Genomic DNA, 22,503 nt, shown 5'->3' on the forward strand with positions numbered 1-22,503 from the left:
GTTAGTTGGGGGCTTAAATAACCCAAAAGTATCCAAACATGTAGGGTTAGAGTGGGTTAATTCCATCTAACCCAACTATCCCGGTGGGAGGGGTGCTTATTTGAGTTAGAGTGGGTTAGAGCATCTCCAACAGCCGCGCTAAACTAGCGCCGTGCCGCAAAATATGCCGTTTTAGCGCGCGCGCAACGCGGCGGGTCGCTCCAGCGGGCGCGCAAAAACGGCGCGCGGACAAAAACACTTAGCCGCGCGGTGTATTTGGGGCGCCAGCTACAGCGCGCGGCACACTCGAGCGCTCGCGCCGCACTCTCTCCTCTCCTCGTCCTACGCCCCGCGCGCGCCGGCGCCGGCGCCCTGCCACCCACCCATGGACGCGCACACCGGCGCCCAGCTCACCCCGCTACACAGCCGCGACCCCGCCGTCGCCGCCGCCGCCGCCGGAAACCCTAGCGCGGCGAGCGCTGGCGTCGCCACCGCCGGAGCTCCGCCGAGCGTCGGCCTCGCGCGCAGCCTCTTCTTGCCGCCGCGGATGACCATGGCGCCGGGTGGCGTCGCGCCGGCGCCGTCCCATGCCGCCGCCGCACCGTCGAAGAAGGTACCCAATGCGGCGCGGACGAAGAAGGGCAAAACATCCGCGAAGAAGAACAAGGCGGCGGACGGCTCCGGCATCACAAAGGCGAGGGGAAAAAAGCTTGCAGGGCGTTCGACGGCCGCGGCGGCTTCCGAAGCGCCGGCGAGCTCACTCGTTGAGCCGGCCGCCGACGCGCACCACGTGTTGGACGAAATGCCCCCAAGGTGAAAAAATTTCCAACTTTTCTTTTCTTCTTATTTTTTCAATGCATCATCATCACATATAGATAGCTTATTTGCATTGTTCAAAAAACTTTGTAGTCTCAATGATCATGCATACATGTCCACTATGGGTGTTGGGTCCAACAATTCGCATTGGTCTCAAACCAATGACATCCATTTCCAAGACCATGAGTTTGAGGTGGACGAGGAGGGTGAGGGAATTGTCGAGGCGCCGAAAGGAAGAGCGGGCAATTACTCAACCAACGATGACAAGTTACTATGCCATACTTATTTGCAAGTGTCGAGGGATCCATCCATTGGAGGTGATCAAAGTAGAGACGCGTATTGGGGGCGAATGAAAGAACACTATGATGCTCACAACTTGAGTGGAATTGACCGCTCCGAGAGATCACTTCGGTCCCGATGGTCGACAATCAACGCGGATTGTCAAAAGTGGGCGGCCGTACAAAAGGCAGTTGACAAGATTAACCCAAGTGGCACAAATGAGGATGATCGAGTAAGTGGCATCTCATATATGTTCATCATACTTGTTTTTGGTGACTGAAGTGCTAACTTGTTTTGTTTTTCTTGTAGAACAACATTGCACAAAACTTGTTCAAAAAAGAGACAAGGACAACCAAGAAGGAGAAGATCAAGAAAGGCAGGGTCTTTACCTCGCCTCATTGCTCTGAAGTGTTAAAGGATGATGAGAAATGGAAGAAGCGTGTTGGTTTGGAGGATTTGAAATTGAGCAACAAACGGAAGCTAGCAATTGAGAATGATGATGATGAGGAGGAGGATGATGCATCAAGTGATGACGGCAAGAGAAGCCCCACACCCAACTCGGTTTCATACTCGAAGCCAAAACGACCGGGTGGGTGCAAGAAAGACCAAACCCAAAAGAAGAAGAGGGAAGGAGATGATGAGCTCAAAAATGTTATGGAAGCTATTGTGAAGGCAAGGGTCGAAGCCAATGAGATGAGAAAAATGGCAAGGAACCAAGATGCCGTGGCCGAGGAGAGGAGGTTGACGGCCGAGGAGAGAAGGGTGGCGACCGAGGAGAGAAAGGTGACTTTGGAGGAGAGGAAAGTGAGCAACGAGGAGCGAGCTAAGTTGTTGGAACGGGCTTCGCCGTCTCGACATGCGCTCTTTTATTTTCTCGAGAATGGAGATTTTCAGAGAAGGAGAGGGATCGAGGACGGCATTGCGTTCCCAAGCCGAAGCCCGCCGCGTGGCGTGCGAATGCAGGGGCAAAAGGTCAAACCTTTTCCCCCATGGCGGCGGCGGCGGCGGCCACCGCACCCTCCTTCCTTCCCCTCCGGCCGCCCGGAGACCAGCCCTCCCGAGTCCCGACTGATCCACCCCCGGCGGCCGGCCGGTGTTGAGGTCCATCACGGTGGCTTCGACTTCCTCGGCTGCGCGGTGACCGACGCTCGGCATCACCAAGCTCCTCTCCCTAAGCGACCCGCTCCGGAACAACAACTGCGCGCTCCGGGTCCTCGGCGTCTCCCTCATCGGTCATCCTCGCCAAGGGCCTGCCGGCCTCGAGTCCGGCACGGGAAGGCCATCCACATCGCCGGCGCCTTCGTGGTCGTCTGCAGCTAGCTAGTAGGGGTAGCTACCTCTTCCCGCCGTCTCTTCTTCGTCCTCGTCATGCTGCCAGACTTGGAGATGCCACCACCAGTAACACGTGCGAGACGCCGGCCGGCATCCGACGGCATCGTCGTACGTCGAGCCCACCAGTTGGTTGTGGTGGTGGTGGAGAAAAGAACGTCCTTCGTGTCCAAGAGGGAGGCCACCGGCGGCGAAGCATCAGGCGCGCGGCAGTGGGAGGAGCGCGCAAGGCGGGAGCTCACGGCCACGGCGACGGCTCCGATCGGCAAGGTGAGCTCGGACGGACCTCGTGCACGATAGCCTAGCCTGCCGTTGTTGCGGTCGTCGTTTTCAGAGTTTAGAGTCAGACTGCACGCACGCCACGGGTGAGGACGAGCGAGCGCACGCACCCAAAGGTCAAAACTTTTGTCCAACGGTGCATGGAGGTGGCTTCGACTTCATCGGCTCGGCTGGGTGCGCGGTGGTCGATCGGTAGATCTCCCTCGCCACGCACGGTGGCCATCGCTGGCCTAAGCTAATTAACGTCCCGCTCCACAAGTGCGCATGCACTGCGGGGAAGGACGTACGTCAACACGTCGCCCCGGCCATGGTGGTGGTCGTCCGCAGCTAGCTACTAGCTCGCCCCGCCGTGTCTGCTTCGGCCTCATAATGCCAGACTTGGAGGTGCCCACCGGCCAGCAACGAAACTTGCGCAACGCCGGCGGTGCTGCAGGGCGTCCTTGGTCTCCAAGAGGCCACCGGTGAAGCAGGAGCACGCGGCAGTGAGAGCTCATGGCCGGCAACGGTGGCATCTGCAGCTCCGATGGCATGCATGGTGAGCTCTGCTGCGCTCCATCTTCGTCCGTCGACGAGATGATAGCCTCGCCGCTACCCTTTAAAGTTCAAAGACGACGTTTTTCTGTCTGTCGGTCGTTTCAGACTGCACGTACGCGCGCACCCGGCAGCCGCAAAGATCAAACCTCGATCGATGCCTCCTCGTTCCATGTACCTGGATCCGCACGTACTTACGGTGGGCATCGCCGGCGGGAAGACACAAGAAGCCTTGGACGACGGACGGACGGACGCCGTTGTCCTTGGTGCTCCGACCGTATATATATATATATATTATTGCAAGTGATTCTCTCTGAAAAGAAAAAAGAAAAACCAGGCGAAGAGCCCAACGGACAAGAAAGATAAGCTCTGGTCCATTGGTGCATCCATCCATCCATCCCCTTCAAAAGCTACATGTAGGCGCGAGGAAGGAATCGAGAGGGAGAGCTGCCGGACGGAATGGACGTCGCAGCCGCTTCACTGCCACTGCCACTGCCACTGACCGGGGAGGGAGGAGGCGATCGATCGAGCCCGTAGAGATGGATTGAGTAGGGTCGCCGGCGAGGCCCGTCCGCAGCGCAGCAGCCAGCAGTGGGAGGAGAGAGAGCTCCCTGCGCGCGGCAGGTGAAGGAAGGCCCATGCATGCATGGTGCCACAGCCGGAGCGCGCGACTTTTGCTTTGCAAAAACGCATGCTGGGCGTAGGCCGATTCAGGTCGCTTGCCGGCGCGGATAGCGATCGAATCGGATCGAACTGAGCCGATCGAGGTTGTGGGGATGGATCTTTGTGCTTCGTTTTGCGATTGACGTGGGAAAAGCATTCATGAGGACAGGAGGTCGTCGTACGCGCGAGATATTGATTCGTCGGCGGTGCTGACCGGAGCCGGGGAAGGAAACAAGGTCGATTGAGCGAGCCCGCAGCGCGGCATTTTGCCGGAGAGGTGAGGTACAGCGTACTCGTACGTGCGTGCGGACCTTGGGCTGCACGGACGCCGGCGGCGAGCGCGCAAGGCGCCACATGCATGCACCTCGGAACGCCGCGACGTGAACGCATGCTCGGCTGCCCGTGTGTAAGGCTGTGTTTTGATTTTCGGCCGAAAAAATCAATTTTCGGCCGAATTTCGTCCATCTCGCCTGGGCTCGGTAAATATCTGTGCCGGCCCAAAATTTCGGCCCAGTTTGAACGTTTTTTGGCCCAATCCTACTTCTGGGGCCTCCCCACGGTTTGCCTAACTTAAAAGCATCGAACCATGCCTGAACCCTAGACAAATCACGATCCCCGCTCCTCCTGTGTCCGCGGAGGCGGCGGCGGCGCTGCGCTGCGCCCAGACGCGACTCCTCCACTCGTCGCCGCCTGCCTCCCTGCTCGATCCTGCTGCTCCTGCCCCGTTCAAGCCATCCCGACGGCCAGCCCTGCTGCTGACCTCTGCGGGTTGTAGCTAAATCCATCGACAACTCCTGAACTCTGCAGCCTCTTCCTGTACTTGTTTCAATCTTTTCTTTTGGAGCTGATGGTGATGTTGGACTGACGCAAAGTTTGGTAAACATTTATATATGTACTCCTTAGTGTTGTTGGACTGCTATACTTTTGCTCTGCCTTTTTCAAAAATTTCGGCCGAATTTCGTCCAGATTTCGGTCAAATTTCCTTTAAAATTCAAATTTTGGTTTTGTAATTTCGTCCGGGATTTGACCGAAAATTTTGAAATGGCCGAATTTCGTCCATCTCGCCCAGGGGCGAAAAAATATGCAAACCGAAAGCCAAAACACAGGTGTAAGGATGGGAATCGATCTACAACTAGCAGCTAGGGTTCATGGTGGAATGGAGAATTTCGGTAGCGTGTATTTCCTCCCAACCTCCCTCACAGCTACAGAGTCATTACAATCGGCCGCAGCCGCCGTCCAGTCCAAAGCCAACCAATTCGAACGTTATACAGTGCTATTTAACTACCGAATCCATTCAGGGCCACCGTTCCACCTGGGCTTCATCTTCACTCGAGTGGGCCGCGCGGCAGGCCCGCTCGAGGCCTGGTTCTCTGCTGTTCATTCCTCGCTTACCGGATGGTGAACAGTATCGGGCTCTGTTGCCGCTTGGTGGTGATCTTCAGTATCCTGCACCTGTGCGTTGCTGACAATCCTCCCTCCTTGAGAGCCGGCTTGTCCCCAAGCCGGAGCACGGGGGAATTGCTGTTTGAGAAACTCCAAATCCTCCCACGTAGCATCAGCTGGCGAAGACTCAAACCACTGAACCAGTCCTCGGACGATACTCCGGCGACCCATTTGACATACCTTACGCTGCAACACTTGGACCGGAATTTGAAGTGCAGCTTGGGGTGTAGGCAAGGACTGATTGACAACAGCATCACGGGGTAGGAACTTCTTCAGCTGTGAAACATGGAACACAGGATGCAGGCGGCTAGTTGCAGGAAGATCCAACTTATATGCTTTGTCCCCTATCCTTTCCAAAACTTGGAATGGCCCATAAAACTTAAAAGCAAGCTTATGGTTTGCCCTGGAATACAAGGACAATTGAGCATATGGCTGCATTTTCAGGAACACCTGATCTCCCACAGCAAACGTTCTGTCAGACCTGTGTTTGTCAGCTTGGTTTTTCATACGATGTTGTGCTCGCAGCAGATGCTGTCTTGCTGTCTCTGTAATCGCCTGACGAGATTGCAACCACTCTTGCATTTCCACTGGTGCAATTGTATCAGACTCACTAACACCAAAATATCTTGGTGTGTACCCATACAGGATCTCAAAAAGAGACTTCCCCAAAGCAGAATGCCAATTGGAATTATACCAAAACTCACACAAGGACAACCACTTACTCCATTTATGAGGTTGAGCACTAATGAAACACCTGAGATAGCACTCCACCTGCTGGTTAACCCTCTCAGTTTGACCATCTGTTTCAGGATGATTTGCTGTGCTCATATTCAACTGAGTCCCAGTTCTAGCAATCAACATTTTCCAAAATTGGCTAGTGAATATTGGATCTCTGTCAGAGATAATGTACTTTGGCATCCCATGTAACTTATAAACATTGTCCAAGAACACCTCTGCAACTTTCTGAGCATTAAAAGGATGTCTCAAGGGAATGAAATGACCATACTTGGAAAACTTATCAATTACCACCAAAATACAGTTGAACTGAGAAGATTGAGGAAGACCACTAATGAAATCCATAGAAATAGTATGCCAAGCTTGATGTGGTACTGGCAATGGAGATAGCAGCCCAGGATAAGGAACCCTCTCTGGTTTAGCTTTCTGACAGAGCAAACAAGATTGCACCTGAGCCAGAATGAACTTTTTCATACCCAACCAAGAAAACAAGGCATGAATTTGTTTGTATGTAACTGGGAATCCTGAATGCCCCCCCCCCCAAGGGACTATCATGGAAAGCAGCAAAAAATTTCTGATGCAAAGCAGGAACAGGACCCACCCATATGCTCTGTTTATATTTAAGTAATCCATTTACCAAACTGTAGGGGGGTTTAGATGCTGGTTGAATAGCTAATTGCTACATTATAGCCATGGCTTTCTCATCCTTCTGATAACTATCCATGATCTCAAGCAACCAAGAGGTTGATTACTAGACACTAAGAAGAGTTGGGACTGGTCTGGAGGTCTTCTGGACAATGCATCAGCTGCAGTATTATCTGTACCTTGCTTGTACTGAATTTGGTAGTTCAAACCCAACAGTTTAGTAAGACACTTCTGTTGCTACACTGTATGCAATCTCTGATCTTGCAGGTGAGCCAGACTTCTCTGATCTGTCTTGATAGTAAAATGCCGCACTTGTAAATAAGGCCTCCACTTGTCCACTGCAAACAAAATAGCTAAATATTTTTTTCATAGACTGAGAGAGCTCTATTCTTGGGCCCCAATGTTTTGCTGACAAATGCTAGTGGGTGCCCTTGTTGCATGAGCACTGCATCAATACCACATTCACAGGCATCAGTCTCAATCATAAAGGGTTTAGTGAAATCTGGTAAGGCTAGGACAGGAGCAGATACTAGTGCTTGTTTTAATGTCACAAAAGCTTCATCTGTAATACTGGTCCATACAAAAAGAACATTCTTCTTAAGTAGATACTAGCGCGCGACTTTTGCGTTGCAAAAACGCATGCTGGGCGCAGGCCGATTCAGGTCGCTTGCCGAATCATGGGTACCCCTGGGAGTTTTTTTTTAACTTGATGAAGAGAGTCGCGAGTTTGGTCTGGAGATGCTCCGCGCGAGGTGCGCTCGTGCGTTTGCCCCGTTGCGCACACTGAGACGTGGCAGGCAACCAGGACCCGTTACCCGTTACCCGTTACCCGTTAGTACGGGAAATGGAAACCACCTAAAAAAAGAGCGTCGACGGCTCGTTCTAATCTAGCGGCCGGCAACCGTTTGTGTCCAATCCGAAGGCGGGCTCCATAAAAGAGACTACGTACTATATATCGTTTGCAGATCGTTCGAAATCAATCGTGGAGGAGTCGAGAGATCGATAGTTCGATACATGGCGATGGCCGCCTCGCAGCGCTACCGCACCCAATTGTTTGTGGCGGCGCCGGACGACAGTGAAGGAGGCTACCTCCTCTTCAACCTCGACCTCAGGCGTCTCTTCTCCTCCCAGGAGAAACCCCAGCCACAGGCCGACGTCGACTGCCCGCCGCCGCCACTGCCGCTGCTCAGCCTGCCCGACCCCGCCGTCTGCTTTAAGAAAATCAACCCCAAAGAGTATATGGTGTTCTCGGACTCTCCGTGCGGCGACCTCATTGCCGGCGTCGGCGCCAACGGATGGACCGTGCTCTACGACGGCACCGCGCTCTCCCGCGGCCCCGACATGACCTCCGCCAAGCGTTTGGTGTTCCTAGTCCCCGTGGGCTGCCGCATGTTCTTCGCCATCTCCGCCTTGCCCGGATACGACTTGGCGCCCCGGTTCGAGACTCTCCAGCAGCAGCCTAGCCCTGGCGGCGGCAGTCGCTGGGCCTGGAGCGCCGTCCCGGACTCGGACCCACCGGGTCTTCCCTGCCGCCGGGCGGAAGTCAAGGCCTACTTTGTGTCGGGCGCACGCGTCTGGGTCTCCTTGCGCTACCAGGGCACCTACTCCTATCACACGGCACACCGCCGGTGGCGCGCGGAGGGCGCCTGGCAGCTGCCCATCAACAGGAGGGGCGTGCTAGTCCCGGACTTCCTCGGCACCGGTCGGCGGCTGCTATTCGGCATTCGTTCGTTAGATGGTCATTACGATGAGAATCCCTTTTGCGCCGTTGACATGGACGTCAGGCCGCCGGCGGTCGTCGCGACCTGGCCGGAAGCATACCCTTCTGAGCAGTTGTGGCGCGCTGGATATAGAACACGCGGGCAATTGGCCGAGGTCGGCTACTATGGAGGCGGTAGGTTTTGCCTCTGGGTAACCAATCACGACAACACGAAAGCCAAGGCACAACAACGCAGCATCCTCAGTTTCATGGCTGTCCAGCTCTCCCCGGAGCTGCACCTGCTGGAGCACCAACCCAGTAACTACATGCTACCCCTAAGCTCACGCCATTTTCCTGCTGATGTAATAATGTAGCCAACTCACAACAGAGTAGGCAAATGTACCTTGCTCGGGCGGAGGGTGGGGCTCCTATCCTCCTCAAATTTGTCCGCCGGGACAGAGTCGACAGTGCTTTGGCGTAAATTCCTGCTTTCTAGCCGTCTGAGCGCGACATCAAGAGTTGGAGGGTTCAAAAGTGCGACGGGGGTACATGCAATAAGATTTGCTAAATGTTATTAACAAGGTCAAACCGACTCTGGTAGTGAGCAGTGATAAAACGGCGCGTCGACGACTCGTTCTGGCGGCGTTAGCGGTTGTTTGATGATGCATGGCCTTCGATATAATTTTTTTATTTAGGGTGCCTTGTACTTATAAAGTTTCGTAGTAGATGTGGGTCTTTTTTGTTGAAAATAAGTAAAGAGAAAAGTATGTTTTTGGTCCGTCATGTTTCCAAAAAGTATAGACTTGGTCCCTCAAAAAATATTGATATACATTTGGTCCCTCAAGTCTCAAAGCCGGATAAGTTTATTCCTAAACCAGATTTTAAGCACGTTGACAGGGTTTGACCACCACAAAACCGCCTAATGAACAGTAAATTTGAAGAATCGAATATGCTTACATGCGCAAGGTCCGAGCAAATTTTCGTGGTCTTTTGACACTCAGGAGCTCGTGGCACAAAAACATCTACGTCCGATGAACAGTAAATTCGAAAAAATAAAAAATTCAAAAAAATCTAAAAAATTTTGGGGTCTGATATACTTACATGCGTAAGGTCAAACCAAAATTCCGTGGTCTTTCGGCACTTGAGGTGCTCGTGGCAAAAAAACAAATTTTCGCTCAGAAAAAAATAGCCAAAACTTGTTGCTTTCCTAGAGCCTGTCCGATGTCATTTCATGACAAAATTCTGGTCGCACCTTGCACATGTAAGAATATTGGACCTAAAAAATTTCAGAATTTGTTTGAATTTACTATACATCATGCAGATTTATTTTTTTGCCACGAGGTCCTCGAGTGTCAAAAGACCATGAAAATTTGGTCGCATATAAGCATATTAGACCCCCAATAAATTTCTGATTTTTTGAACTTTTTTGATTTACTGTTCATCAGGCGGTTTTGTGGCGGTCAAACCCGGTCAACGCGCTCAAAATCTTATTTAGGACCAAATTATCCGGTTTTGAGACTTGAGGGACCAAGGAAGATTCAGTTGCATGGTGCCAGTTGGCCTTGTACAATGCAAGGTGCTTAGAGAGGTATTTATAGAAATAAATCAAATTTTTCTTAAGCATCAGTGCTTATTTATACAGGATAGACGCTTAATTAGGCACTTCTCCTATAGAAATAAGCATCGTTGCTAAAGAAGAAAAAAAACTCGGTTTATTTTAGTTCTAGATACATCTTTTTTCATTCATTTTGATGACAAGTATTTTCGGACGGAGGGAATACTACGCACCTCTCTAAACATCTTGCATTGTACAAGGCCTTAGACGCAACTTTGTAGTTTGTACGGGAGCCACGGAGAAGTAAGCTGATATATAAGCAGTTAATTAACCAATCACATTTACAATCACACACGTAGCTTTATTTTGCACAAACGAACATCGCTTATATTACACGACACACTCTCAGAGTATTACGCAATACTATTGGTTTACTTATGTGCCTCTTAGCGGTAAAACATACACATACGTAGTACGTACACCACAGGAGTAGATTTACATACACACATAATAAAGCGGGGACATATAGTTGGGTCCATCGGTAGGTTGGTCCTATATACGTACGTATTGATTCCTCCTTACGTAGTTATAATTCAGCCGTGCCATGGATGGATAAGGGCGCCGGCCGGTGATCGATGTAGCATGCATCTAGACGACGGAGAAGGGCAAAGGGATGATGTTAAGGATGCCACCGAGGAGGCCGCCCACGATCTGGCCGATGAGGCCAATCAGGCTGCCAAGTCCTCCCAGGCCGCCGCCGCTATCAGCATCCAGGAGCTGCACCGGTGCGGCCAGCGTCCCGGTGACGCTGGCCAGGGACGCGTTGCACGCGGCTAGCGGGGTGACCACCACCACCTTGCACTGGTTGCCGAGCAGAGGGGCGAGCAGCGACGAGGTGATCGTTCCCATGTTCATGGTGAATGCTCCTCTCTCGTCCGCCTTGGCACCGGCCACCACCCTGCCGCTGCACACCATGTGGACGACGACGTCTGCCCGGAGCCGAAAATCAAGTCAAATTAGAAGAACGCCCGTGCGTTGCAACGGGGCCACATTAATTTTAAAAGTTCAATATTAATCATGTTAATAATACATTTAATATTCTCATATATATCAAGTGACACTGACGACCTTTTTTGTCAATTTAGCAACGGGCTCAGTTGCAACGGGCTCTTTATACATATCAGACAACTCGCTACTACTTAAACTACAACTACCAATATTTTTTTTGTCAATTTAGCTCAGCAATAGTGCCTGGCTTAATAGACTGCTTTGCATTCACCTCCTCAGAAGACAGAGAGAACCAACTCAACATGTCAGAAGATTAACAGAAATTTCATTTGTATGGCATGAACATATAGCAGGAGCACCAACACATAGATCAGCAGAGAGCAGAGCACAGCATGCACATACTCGGGCCATCTATATCATACACACACAGCAACGCACACACGCATCACACTGGCATACACATACAGAAAAGCAGGCACACACGCATCATGCGCATTGGCCGGTGCGACGCACGCAGAGCAAGTACGTACGCACGGAGAGCAAGCTAGCAAGCACGCACGCGTCCAACGCCGCCGCTGCATGCGCTGGCAGAAGGTGAGGCAGCAAGAGAGACTGCACATTGAAGCTGTCCATGCAAGGCTGGAGGTGCTGGGCCGGCGACGGCGGTGTCGGGACGGCGCTTGATTCGTTCCCGGTGGCGTGGAGCTTGGGGCGGCTGAAGGAAATATGCCCTAGAGGCAATAATAAAGTTATTATTTATTTCCTTATATCATGATAAATGTTTATTATTCATGCTAGAATTGTATTAACCGGAAACATAATACATGTGCGAATACATAGACAAACAAAGTGTCACTAGTATGCCTCTACTTGACTAGCTCGTTAATCAAAGATGGTTATGTTTCCTAACCATAGACAAAGAGTTGTTATTTGATTAACGGGATCACATCATTAGTTGAATGATCTGATTGACATGACCCATTCCATTAGCTTAGCACCCGATCGTTTAGTATGTTGCTATTGCTTTCTTCATGACTTATACATGTTCCTTTGACTATGAGATTATGCAACTCCCGTTTACCGGAGGAACACTTTGTGTGCTACCAAACGTCACAACGTAACTGGATGATTATCAAGGAGCTCTACAGGTGTCTCCAAAGGTACATGTTGGGTTGGCGTATTTCGAGATTAGGATTTGTCACTCCGTTTGTCGGAGAGGTATCTCTGGGCCCTCTCGGTAATGCACATCACATAAGCCTTGCAAGCATTGCAACTAATGTGTTAGTTGTGAGATGATGTATTACGGAACGAGTAAAGAGACTTGCCGGTAACGAGATTGAACTAGGTATTGGATACCGACGATCGATTCTCGGGCAAGTAACATACCGATGACAAAGGGAACAACATATGTAGTTATGCGGTCTGACCGATAAAGATCTTCGTAGAATATGTAGGAGCCAATATGGGCATCCAGGTCCCGCTATTGGTTATTGACCGGAGACGTGTCTCGGTCATGTCTACATTGTTCTTGAACCGTAGGGTCCGCACACTTAAAGTTACAATGACAGTTTCATTATGAGTTTATGTATTTTGATGTATCGAAGGTTGTTCGGAGTCCCGGATGTGATCACGGACATGACGAGGAGTCTCGAAATGGTCGAGACATAAAGATCGATATATTGGAAGCCTATATTTGGACATCGGAATCGTTCCGGGTGAAATCGGCATTTTACCGGAGTACCGGGGGGTTACCGGAACCCCCCGGGGGGTTATTGGGCCTACATGGGCCTTGAGGGAGAAGAGAGAAGGAGGCAGGAGGTGGCCGCGCGCCCCTCCCCTTCCTAGTCCTAATAGGACAAGGGAAGGGGGGCGGCGCCCCCCCTTTCCTTCCCCTCTTCCTCCTCTTTCCCCCCTTCTCCTTCTCCAACTAGGAAAGAAGGGAGTCCTACTCCCGGTGGGAGTAGGACTCCCCCCTGGTGCGGCCCTCCTTGGCCGGCCGCCCCCTCCCCTTGGCTCCTTTATACGGGGGCAGGGGGTACCCTAGAACACACAAGTTGATCTTCGTGATCGTTCCTTAGCCGTGTGCGGTGCCCCCCTCCACGATATTACACCTCGATCATATTGTAGCGGTGCTTAGGCGAAGCCCTGCGAAGGTTAAACATCAAGATCGTCACCACGCCGTCGTGCTGACGAAACTCCTCCCCGAAGCTTTGCTGGATCGGAGCCCAGGGTGCGTCATCGAGTTGTACGTGTGTCATGAACTCGGAGGGGCCGGAGTAATGGTGCTTGGATCGGTAGGACCGGGAAGACGTACGACTACTTCCTCTACGTTGCGTCAATGCTTCCGCTTCGGTCTACGAGGGTACGTAGACAACACTCTCCCCTCTCGTTGCTATGCATCACCATGATCTTGCGTGTGCGTAGGAATTTTTTTGAAATTACTACGTTTCCCAACAGTGGCATCCGAGCCTAGGTTTTATGGTTTGATGTTATATGCACGAGTAGAACACAAGTGAGTTGTGGGCGATATAAGTCATACTGCCTACCAGCATGTCATACTTTGGTTCGGCGGTATTGTTGGATGAAGCGGCCCGGACCGACATTACGCGTACGCTTACGCGAGACTGGTTCTACCACCGTGCTTTGCACACAGGTGGCTGGCGGGTGTCAGTTTCTCCAACTTTAGTTGAACCGAGTGTGGCTACGCCCGGTCCTTGCGAAGGTTAAAACGGCATCAACTTGACAAACTATCGTTGTGATTTTGATGCGTAGGTAAGATTGGTTCTTGCTTAAGCCCGTAGCAGCCACGTAAAACTTGCAACAAACAAAGTAGAGGACGTCTAACTTGTTTTTGCAGGGCATGTTGTGATGTGATATGGTCAAGACATGATGCTAAATTTTATTGTATGAGATGATCATGTTTTGTAACTGAGTTATCGGCAACTGGCAGGAGCCATATGGTTGTCGCTTTATTGTATGCAATGCAATCGCCCTGTAATGCTTTACTTTATCACTAAGCGGTAGCGATAGTCGTAGAAGCATAAGATTGGCGAGACGACAACGATGCTACGATGGAGATCAAGGTGTCGCGCCGGTGACGATGGTGATCATGACGGTGCTTCGGAGATGGAGATCACAAGAACAAGATGATGATGGCCATATCATATCACTTATATTGATTGCATGTGATGTTTATCTTTTATGCATCTTATCTTGCTTTGATTGACTGTAGCATTATAAGATGATCTCTCACTAAATTATCAAGAAATGTTCTCCCTGAGTATGCACCGTTGCCAAAGTTCGTCGTGCCCAGACACCACGTGATGATCGGGTGTGATAAGCTCTACGTCCATCTACAATGGGTGCAAGCCAGTTTTGCACACGCAGAATACTCAGGTTAAACTTGACGAGCCTAGCATATGTAGATATGGCCTCGGAACACGGAGACCGAAAGGTCGAGCGTGAATCATATAGTAGATATGATCAACATAATGATGTTCACCATTGAAAACTAATCCATTTCACGTGATGATCGGTCATGGTTTAGTTGATTTGGATCACGTGATCACTTAGAGGATTAGAGGGATGTCTATCTAAGTGGGAGTTCTTCAGTAATATGATTAATTGAACTTAAATTTATTATGAACTTAGTCCCTGATAGTATCTTGCTTGTTTATGTTGATTGTAGATAGATGGCCCGTGCTGTTGTTCCATTGAATTTTAATGCGTTCCTTGAGAAAGCAAAGTTGAAAGATGATGGTAGCAATTACACGTACTGGGTCCGTAACTTGAGGATTATCCGTCCGTAACTAGATGATGGCCCGTGCTGCACAGAAGAGTTACGTCCTAGAAGCACCGCTGGGTGCCAGGCCTGCTGCTGATGCAACTGACGACGTTAAGAACGTCTGGCAGAGCAAAGCTGATGACTACTCGATAGTTCAATGTGCCATGCTTTACGGCTTAGAACCGGGACTTCAACGACGTTTTGAACGTCATGGGGCATATGAGATGTTCCAGGAGTTGAAGTTAATATTCCAGCAGAATGCCCGGATTGAGAGATATGAAGTCTCCAATAAATTCTATAGCTGCAAGATGGAGGAGAATAGTTCTGTCAGTGAGCATATACTCAAGATGTCTGGGTATTGTAATCACTTGATTCAACTGGGAGTTAATCTTCCGGATGATAGCGTCATTGACAGAATTCTCCAATCACTAACACCAAGCTACAAGAGCTTCGTGATGAACTATAATATGCAAGGGATGGATAAGACAATTCCCGAGCTCTTCGCAATGCTAAAGGCTGCGGAGGTAGAAATCAAGAAGGAGCATCAAGTGTTGATGGTCAACAAGACCACTAGTTTCAAGAAAAAGGGCAAAGGGAAGAAGAAGGGGAACTTCAAGAAGAACAGCAAGCAAGTTGCTGCTCAGGAGAAGAAACCCAAGTCTGGACCTAAGCCTGAAACTGAGTGCTTCTACTGCAAGCAGACTGGTCACTGGAAGCGGAACTGCCCCAAGTATTTGGCGGATAAGAGGGATGGCAAAGTGAACAAAGGTATATGTGATATACATGTTATTGATGTGTACCTTACTAGAGCTCGCAGTAGCACCTGGGTATTTGATACTGGTTCTGTTGCTAATATTTGCAAATCGAAACAGGGACTACGGATTAAGCGAACACTGGCAAAGGACGAGGTGACGATGCGCGTGGGAAATGGTTCCAAAGTCGATGTGATCGCGGTCGGCACGCTACCTCTACATCTACCTTCGGAATTAGTATTAGACCTAAATAATTGTTATTTGGTGCCAGCGTTGAGCATGAACATTATATCTGGATCTTGTTTGATGCGAGACGGTTATTCATTTAAATCGGAGAATAATGGTTCTTCTATTTATATGAGTAATATCTTTTATGGCCATGCACCCTTGAAGAGTGGTCTATTTTTGATGAATCTCGATAGTAGTGATACACATATTCATAATGTTGAAGCTAAAAGATGTAGAGTTGATAATGATATTGCAACTTATTTGTGGCACTGTCGTTTAGGTCATATCAATGTAAAGCGCATGAAGAAACTCCATACTGATGGACTTTTGGAACCACTTGATTATGAATCACTTGGTACTTGCGAACCGTGCCTCATGGGCAAGATGACTAAAACGCCGTTCTCCGGTACTATGGAGAGAGCAACAGATTTGTTGGAAATCATACATACAGATGTATGTGGTCCGATGAATGTTGAGGCTCGTGGCGGATATCGTTATTTTCTCACCTTCACAGATGATTTAAGCAGATATGGGTATATCTACTTAATGAAACACAAGTCAGAAACATTTGAAAAGTTCAAAGAATTTCAGAGTGAAGTGGAAAATCATCATAACAAGAAAATAAAGTTTCTACGATCTGATCGTGGAGGAGAATATTTGAGTTATGAGTTTGGTGTACATTTGAAACAATGCGGAATAGTTTCACAACTCACGCCACCCGGAACACCACAACGTAATGGTGTGTCCGAATGTCGTAATCGTACTTTACTAGATATGGTGCAATCTATGATATCTCTTACAGATTTACCGCTATCGTTTTGGGGTTATGCTTTAGAGACGGCCGCATTCACGTTAAATAGGGCACCATCAAAATCCATTGAGACGACACCTTATGAACTGTGGTTTGGCAAGAAACCAAAGTTGTCGTTTCTTAAAGTTTGGGGCTGCGATGCTTATGTGAAAAAGCTTCAACCTGATAAGCTCGAACCCAAATCGGAGAAATGTGTCTTCATAGGATACCTAAAGGAAACTGTTGGGTACACCTTCTATCACAGATCCGAAGGCAAGACATTTGTTGCTAAAAATGGATCCTTTCTAGAGAAGGAGTTTCTCTCGAAAGAAGTGAGTGGGAGGAAAGTAGAACTTGATGAGGTAACTGTATCTGCTCCCTTATTGGAAAGTAGTTCATCACAGAAACCGGTTTCTGCGACACCTACACCAATTAGTGAGGAATTTAATGATGATGATCATGAAATTTCAGATCAAGTTACTACTGAGCCTCGTAGATCAACCAGAGTAAGATCCGCACCAGAGTGGTACGGTAATCCTGTTCTGGAAGTCATGCTACTAGATCATGATGAACCTACGAACTATGAAGAAGCGATGGTGAGCCCAGATTCCGCAAAATGGCTTGAAGCCATGAAATCTGAGATGGGATCCATGTATGAGAACAAAGTATGGACTTTGGTTGACTTGCCCGATGATCGACAAGCAATTGAGAACAAATGGATCTTTAAGAAGAAGACTGACGCTGACAGTAATGTTACTGTCTACAAAGCTCGACTTGTCGCAAAAGGTTTTCGACAAGTTCAAGGGATTGACTACGATGAGACCTTCTCACCCGTAGAAATGCTTAAGTCTGTCCGAATCATGTTAGCAATTGCCGCATTTTATGATTATGAAATTTGTCAGATGGATGTAAAAACTGAATTCCTGAATGGATTTCTGGAAGAAGAGTTGTATATGATGCAACCAGAAGGTTTTATCGATCCAAAGGGAGCTAACAAAGTGTGCAAGCTCCAGCGATCCATTTATGGACTGGTGCAAGCCTCTCGGAGTTGGAATAGACGCTTTGATAGTGTGATCAAAGCATTTGGGTTTGTACAGACTTTTGGAGAAGCCTGTATTTACAAGAAAGTGAGTGGGAGCTCTGTAGCATTTCTGATATTATATATGGATGACATATTACTAATCGGAAATGATATAGAATTTCTGGATAGCATAAAGGGATACTTGAATAAGAGTTTTTCAATGAAAGACCTCGGTGAAGCTGCTTACATATTGGGCATTAAGATCTATAGAGATAGATCAAGACGCTTAATTGGACTTTCACAAAGCACATACCTTGACAAAGTTTTGAAGAAGTTCAAAATGGATCAAGCAAAGAAAGGGTTCTTGCCTGTGTTACAAGGTGTGAAGTTGAGTAAGACTCAATGCCCGACCACTGCAGAAGATAGAGAGAAAATGAAAGATGTTCCCTATGCTTCAGCCATAGGCTCTATCATGTATGCAATGCTGTGTACCAGACCTGATGTGTGCCTTGCTATAAGTTTAGCAGGGAGGTACCAAAGTAATCCAGGAGTGGATCACTGGACATCGGTCAAGAACATCCTGAAGTACCTAAAAAGGACTAAGGATATGTTTCTCGTATATGGAGGTGACAAAGAGCTCATCGTAAACAGTAACGTTGATGCAAGCTTTGACACTGATCCGGACGATTCTAAATCACAAACCGGATACGTGTTTACATTAAACGGTGGAGCTGTCAGTTGGTGCAGTTCTAAACAAAGCGTCGTGGCGGGATCTACATGTGAAGCGGTGTACATAGTTGCTTCGGAAGCAGCAAACGAAGGAGTCTGGATGAAGAAGTTCATATCCGATCTAGGTGTCATACCTAGTGCATCGGGTCCAATGAAAATCTTTTGTGACAATACTGGTGCAATTGCCTTGGCAAAGGAATCTAGATTTCACAAAAGGACCAAGCACATCAAGAGACGCTTCAATTCCATCCGGGATCTAGTCCAGGTGGGAGACATAAAGATTTGCAAGATACATACGGATCTGAATGTAGCAGACCCGTTGACTAAGCCTCTTCCACGAGCAAAACATGATCAACACCAAGGCTCCATGGGTGTTCGAATCATTACTGTGTAATCTAGATTATTGACTCTAGTGCAAGCAGGAGACTGAAGGAAATATGCCCTAGAGGCAATAATAAAGTTATTATTTATTTCCTTATATCATGATAAATGTTCATTATTCATGCTAGAATTGTATTAACCGGAAACATAATACATGTGTGAATACATAGACAAACAAAGTGTCACTAGTATGCCTCTACTTGACTAGCTCGTTAATCAAAGATGGTTATGTTTCCTAACCATAGACAAAGAGTTGTTATTTGATTAACGGGATCACATCATTAGTTGAATGATCTGATTGACATGACCCATTCCATTAGCTTAGCACCCGATCGTTTAGTATGTTGCTATTGCTTTCTTCATGACTTATACATGTTCCTATGACTATGAGATTATGCAACTCCCGTTTACCGGAGGAACACTTTGTGTGCTACCAAACGTCACAACGTAACTGGATGATTATAAAGGAGCTCTACAGGTGTCTCCAAAGGTACATGTTGGGTTGGCGTATTTCGAGATTAGGATTTGTCACTCCGTTTGTCGGAGAGGTATCTCTGGGCCCTCTCGGTAATGCACATCACATAAGCCTTGCAAGCATTGCAACTAATGTGTTAGTTGTGAGATGATGTATTATGGAACGAGTAAAGAGACTTGCCGGTAACGAGATTGAACTAGGTATTGGATACCGACGATCGAATCTCGGGCAAGTAACATACCGATGACAAAGGGAACAACGTATGTAGTTATGCGGTCTGACCGATAAAGATCTTCGTAGAATATGTAGGAGCCAATATGGGCATCCAGGTCCCGCTATTGGTTATTAACCGGAGACGTGTCTCGGTCATGTCTACATTGTTCTCGAACCGTAGGGTCCGCACGCTTAAAGTTACGATGGCAGTTTCATTATGAGTTTATGTATTTTGATGTACCGAAGGTTGTTCGGAGTCCCGGATGTGATCACGGACATGACGAAGAGTCTCGAAATGGTCCAGACATAAAGATCGATATATTGCAACCTATATTTGGACATCGAAATCGTTCCGGGTGAAATCAGCATTTTACCGGAGTACCGGGGGGTTACCGGAACCCCCCGGGGGGTTATTGGGCCTACATGGGCCTTGAGGGAGAAGAGAGAAGGAGGCAGGAGGTGGCCGCGTGCCCCTCCCCTTCCTAGTCCGAATAGGACAAGGGAAGGGGGGCGGCGCCCCCCCCCCTTTCCTTCCCCTCGTCCTCCTCTTTCCCCCATTTTCCTTCTCCAACTAGGAAAGAAGGGAGTCCTACTCCCGATGGGAGTAGGACTCCCCCCTGGCGCGCCCCTCCTTGGCCGGCCGCCCCCTCCCCTTGGCTCCTTTATATACGGGGGCAGGGGGGCACCCTAGAACACACAAGTTGATCTTCGTGATCGTTCCTTAGCCTTGTGCGATGCCCCCCCTCCACGATATTACACCTCGATCATATTGTAGCGGTGCTTAGGCGAAGCCCTGCGAAGGTTAAACATCAAGATCGTCACCACGCCGTCGTGCTGACGAAACTCCTCCCCGAAGCTTTGATGGATTGGAGCCCGGGGTGCGTCATCGAGCTGTACGTGTGTCAAGAACTCGGAGGTGCCGGAGTAACGGTGCTTGGATCGGTTGGACCGGAAAGACGTACGACTACTTCCTCTACGTTGCGTCAATGCTTCCGCTTCGGTCTATGAGGGTACGTAGACAACACTCTCCCCTCTCGTTGCTATGCATCACCATGATCTTGCGTGTGCGTAGGAATTTTTTTGAAATTACTACGTTCCCCAACAGCGGCAACGCGGCGATAGCTAGTGCTCAGGGATGGGGGTTTGGGGCGGGGGCAGTCGACCCAATGGCTGGCGGAGTTAACAGGCTCGGGCGGCTGGAAATTCGGCGGGTGGCGGCGGCACAGCGCGCGGATGGGACAGGCGGAAAACCTAGCGGGCGTTCAACTACCAATACCCATGCCTTTTTTTAGGGGAATTGCTTGTGAAAATAACGTGCGACGACGACTTAGCGAGCGGATCCCCTTAAAAAAGACATAGCGAGCAGATTCCCTTAAAACTGGTAGGAATGGATACGATTGATGACGTTGATAAATAGTGGTGAATGTTGGCCTAATTTACTATCATCATGCATGGAAACGAATCATCAAGAAAAAAACTTCCTATTACTACACTCATAGGAAGCTTCCTAATCTCTGCTACCAAACAGTTTCTGCCCAAATAAGGAAGGAAAGTTATGGACGTGATTCGGAAGGAAACAAACGTTATGAAGATTAATTAATTTAGATTTGATCTTTAGAGATTGATTGTGATTGATTCTTTTACATAAAGACATTACTAAATAATTTGCGTCAGTATGAAAAGTTCTGATCCGTTCAGTTTTTTTCGTTGTGTGAGAGCGTGGAGTGAAAATAAACCGATGAAATGGGGGAGGCGACGAAAAAAATCTACAACGGTTAACCTATGAAAAAAACCCGGACAAAAGTGGTAGGACGAAAAAAAAACCTGGAAGCGAGACTACCAACTGCTCTATTAGGAGTAGAGATAACGATAGTTAGGACGGCCCGACAACAGTTGCAGTCATTAGGCAAGAAACATGCATGAGAGGTGCTTCCTTACTCGGGAACGGCGGAACCGTAGCCACGTTGATGGAGCTCCCAGCGCTGCATGGCACCACGCCGGCGACGAGGGCCAGTGGAAGCTGCTTGTCCGCCTCCGCACTGCGCGGCGCGAGGCTGACGACGACGAGGAGGAGAGCGGCGAGGAGAAGGCTATTGGCTGCCATTTGCTTCGACACGCTCGACCACTTTGTTGTATGCGTGACTGTGTGAGGATGTTGTGCTGCGTTGAGTGTGGTGGCTCATGCTGCTGCATGGATCCCCATTTTATAGGCATGCGAGGAGGCCAAGTTGCCGCGGTTTTTTACGACTACTCCAAGGTAGCCGCAATGCAACACTTTCTGGTTTCACTGAATCGCTGCGCGCGTGCTTGCAGTGTCGTAGCTGGGCACGCTGCTGTCGGCGTCGGCATAGGAAGGGTCCAAATAAAGTTCGCCCAAATTAACGCATGCTCCAAGCAGCGAAAATCTCGATCAGTTCACGGGCACCATGCATGGAGATGTAGTACTAGCAGCGTAAAGCACCAGCGCATGCATGCATGCCAAGCCAAGCTAGAGAGATTTTTGATAGCGAGAGCTAGGAAGGCGAGGACACGCCTTATTATTGGCAAAATGATAGCCAGATGAATAAGCAACCCTATAGAAGAATGTACAACATGCGTAGGGTGCGCGCGTGATCCGGTGGGATGCTGTTCCACGGCCGGCGTGCTCGATTGGTGCATGCGTGTGGAATTATTGATGAATATATTGGTTCATGTGCCTAACAGTGCCAAGAAGAAGGGAGAAATTATAGCGATGTCCTTGTCGACCGGGTACGTGCTTCATTCCCATGTTGGATCTGTTTAGAGTCTTAGACCATCTCCAACCGATGATATAAAAACATGGTTGTGCCAAAAAACATGTCATTTGGGTTCGTTTTGGCCAAAAGAAAAACAGTTCCAGAAGACGCCCTATACCTATGTGATGCCAAAAAAAAATTGCAACTGCCCCAAATTTTTGCTACAAGTGTTGCATATTTGCAACACCTTTAGCAGTTGTCCTAAAACCAAAATGTTGCAGCCGGAACCCAACTGTCAGAACAATTATGACCGTAATCATGGAAAACATCAGTATTCATTTTTTAGCAAAAAAACGCCGGATGACTTGTAATGGAACATTGAACGCACGATTTGCCATGTTTGACACTAGATCTGACAAGGGGGCTTGCTTGTCATGGTGATGTGGCAGGGGATA

The 22,503-nt window shown here is 48.9% G+C and overlaps 2 protein-coding genes across 2 annotated transcripts; both read right to left on the reverse strand.

Annotated features, from left to right (window-relative positions):
* Window positions 1-10,246: 10,246 nt before the first annotated feature.
* LOC123131159 (phylloplanin-like) lies at window positions 10,247-10,936 on the reverse strand. Its single transcript, XM_044550894.1, has one exon. The coding sequence runs from the start codon at window positions 10,926-10,928 to the stop codon at window positions 10,602-10,604; it is 327 nt and encodes a 108-aa protein (XP_044406829.1). The 5' UTR covers window positions 10,929-10,936; the 3' UTR covers window positions 10,247-10,601.
* Window positions 10,937-11,417: 481 nt separating this feature from the next.
* On the reverse strand, window positions 11,418-21,489 carry LOC123131158 (uncharacterized). The gene is made up of 2 exons (XM_044550892.1): window positions 21,273-21,489; window positions 11,418-11,692 (listed from the first exon to the last, which is right to left on the reverse strand). The coding sequence occupies exons 1-2, from the start codon at window positions 21,436-21,438 to the stop codon at window positions 11,448-11,450; spliced, it is 411 nt and encodes a 136-aa protein (XP_044406827.1). The 5' UTR covers window positions 21,439-21,489; the 3' UTR covers window positions 11,418-11,447.
* Window positions 21,490-22,503: the final 1,014 nt, after the last annotated feature.

The sequence above is a fragment of the Triticum aestivum genome, chromosome 6A (assembly GCF_018294505.1).
Source record: "Triticum aestivum cultivar Chinese Spring chromosome 6A, IWGSC CS RefSeq v2.1, whole genome shotgun sequence".
Classification (NCBI taxonomy): Eukaryota; Viridiplantae; Streptophyta; class Magnoliopsida; order Poales; family Poaceae; genus Triticum; species Triticum aestivum.

What these genes read in the sequence shown, in the direction of transcription:
- LOC123131159 (XM_044550894.1), bottom strand. Translation starts at nt 10,928, where the DNA reads ATGGTGTGCAGCGGCAGGGTGGTGGCCGGTGCCAAGGCGGACGAGAGA.
- LOC123131158 (XM_044550892.1), bottom strand. Translation starts at nt 21,438, where the DNA reads ATGGCAGCCAATAGCCTTCTCCTCGCCGCTCTCCTCCTCGTCGTCGTC. An exon ending in TACGGTTCCGCCGTTCCCGA is followed by an intron (nt 11,693 to 21,272) that starts GTAAGGAAGCAC and finishes TATTGCCTCTAG; the next exon opens with GGCATATTTCCTTCAGCCGC.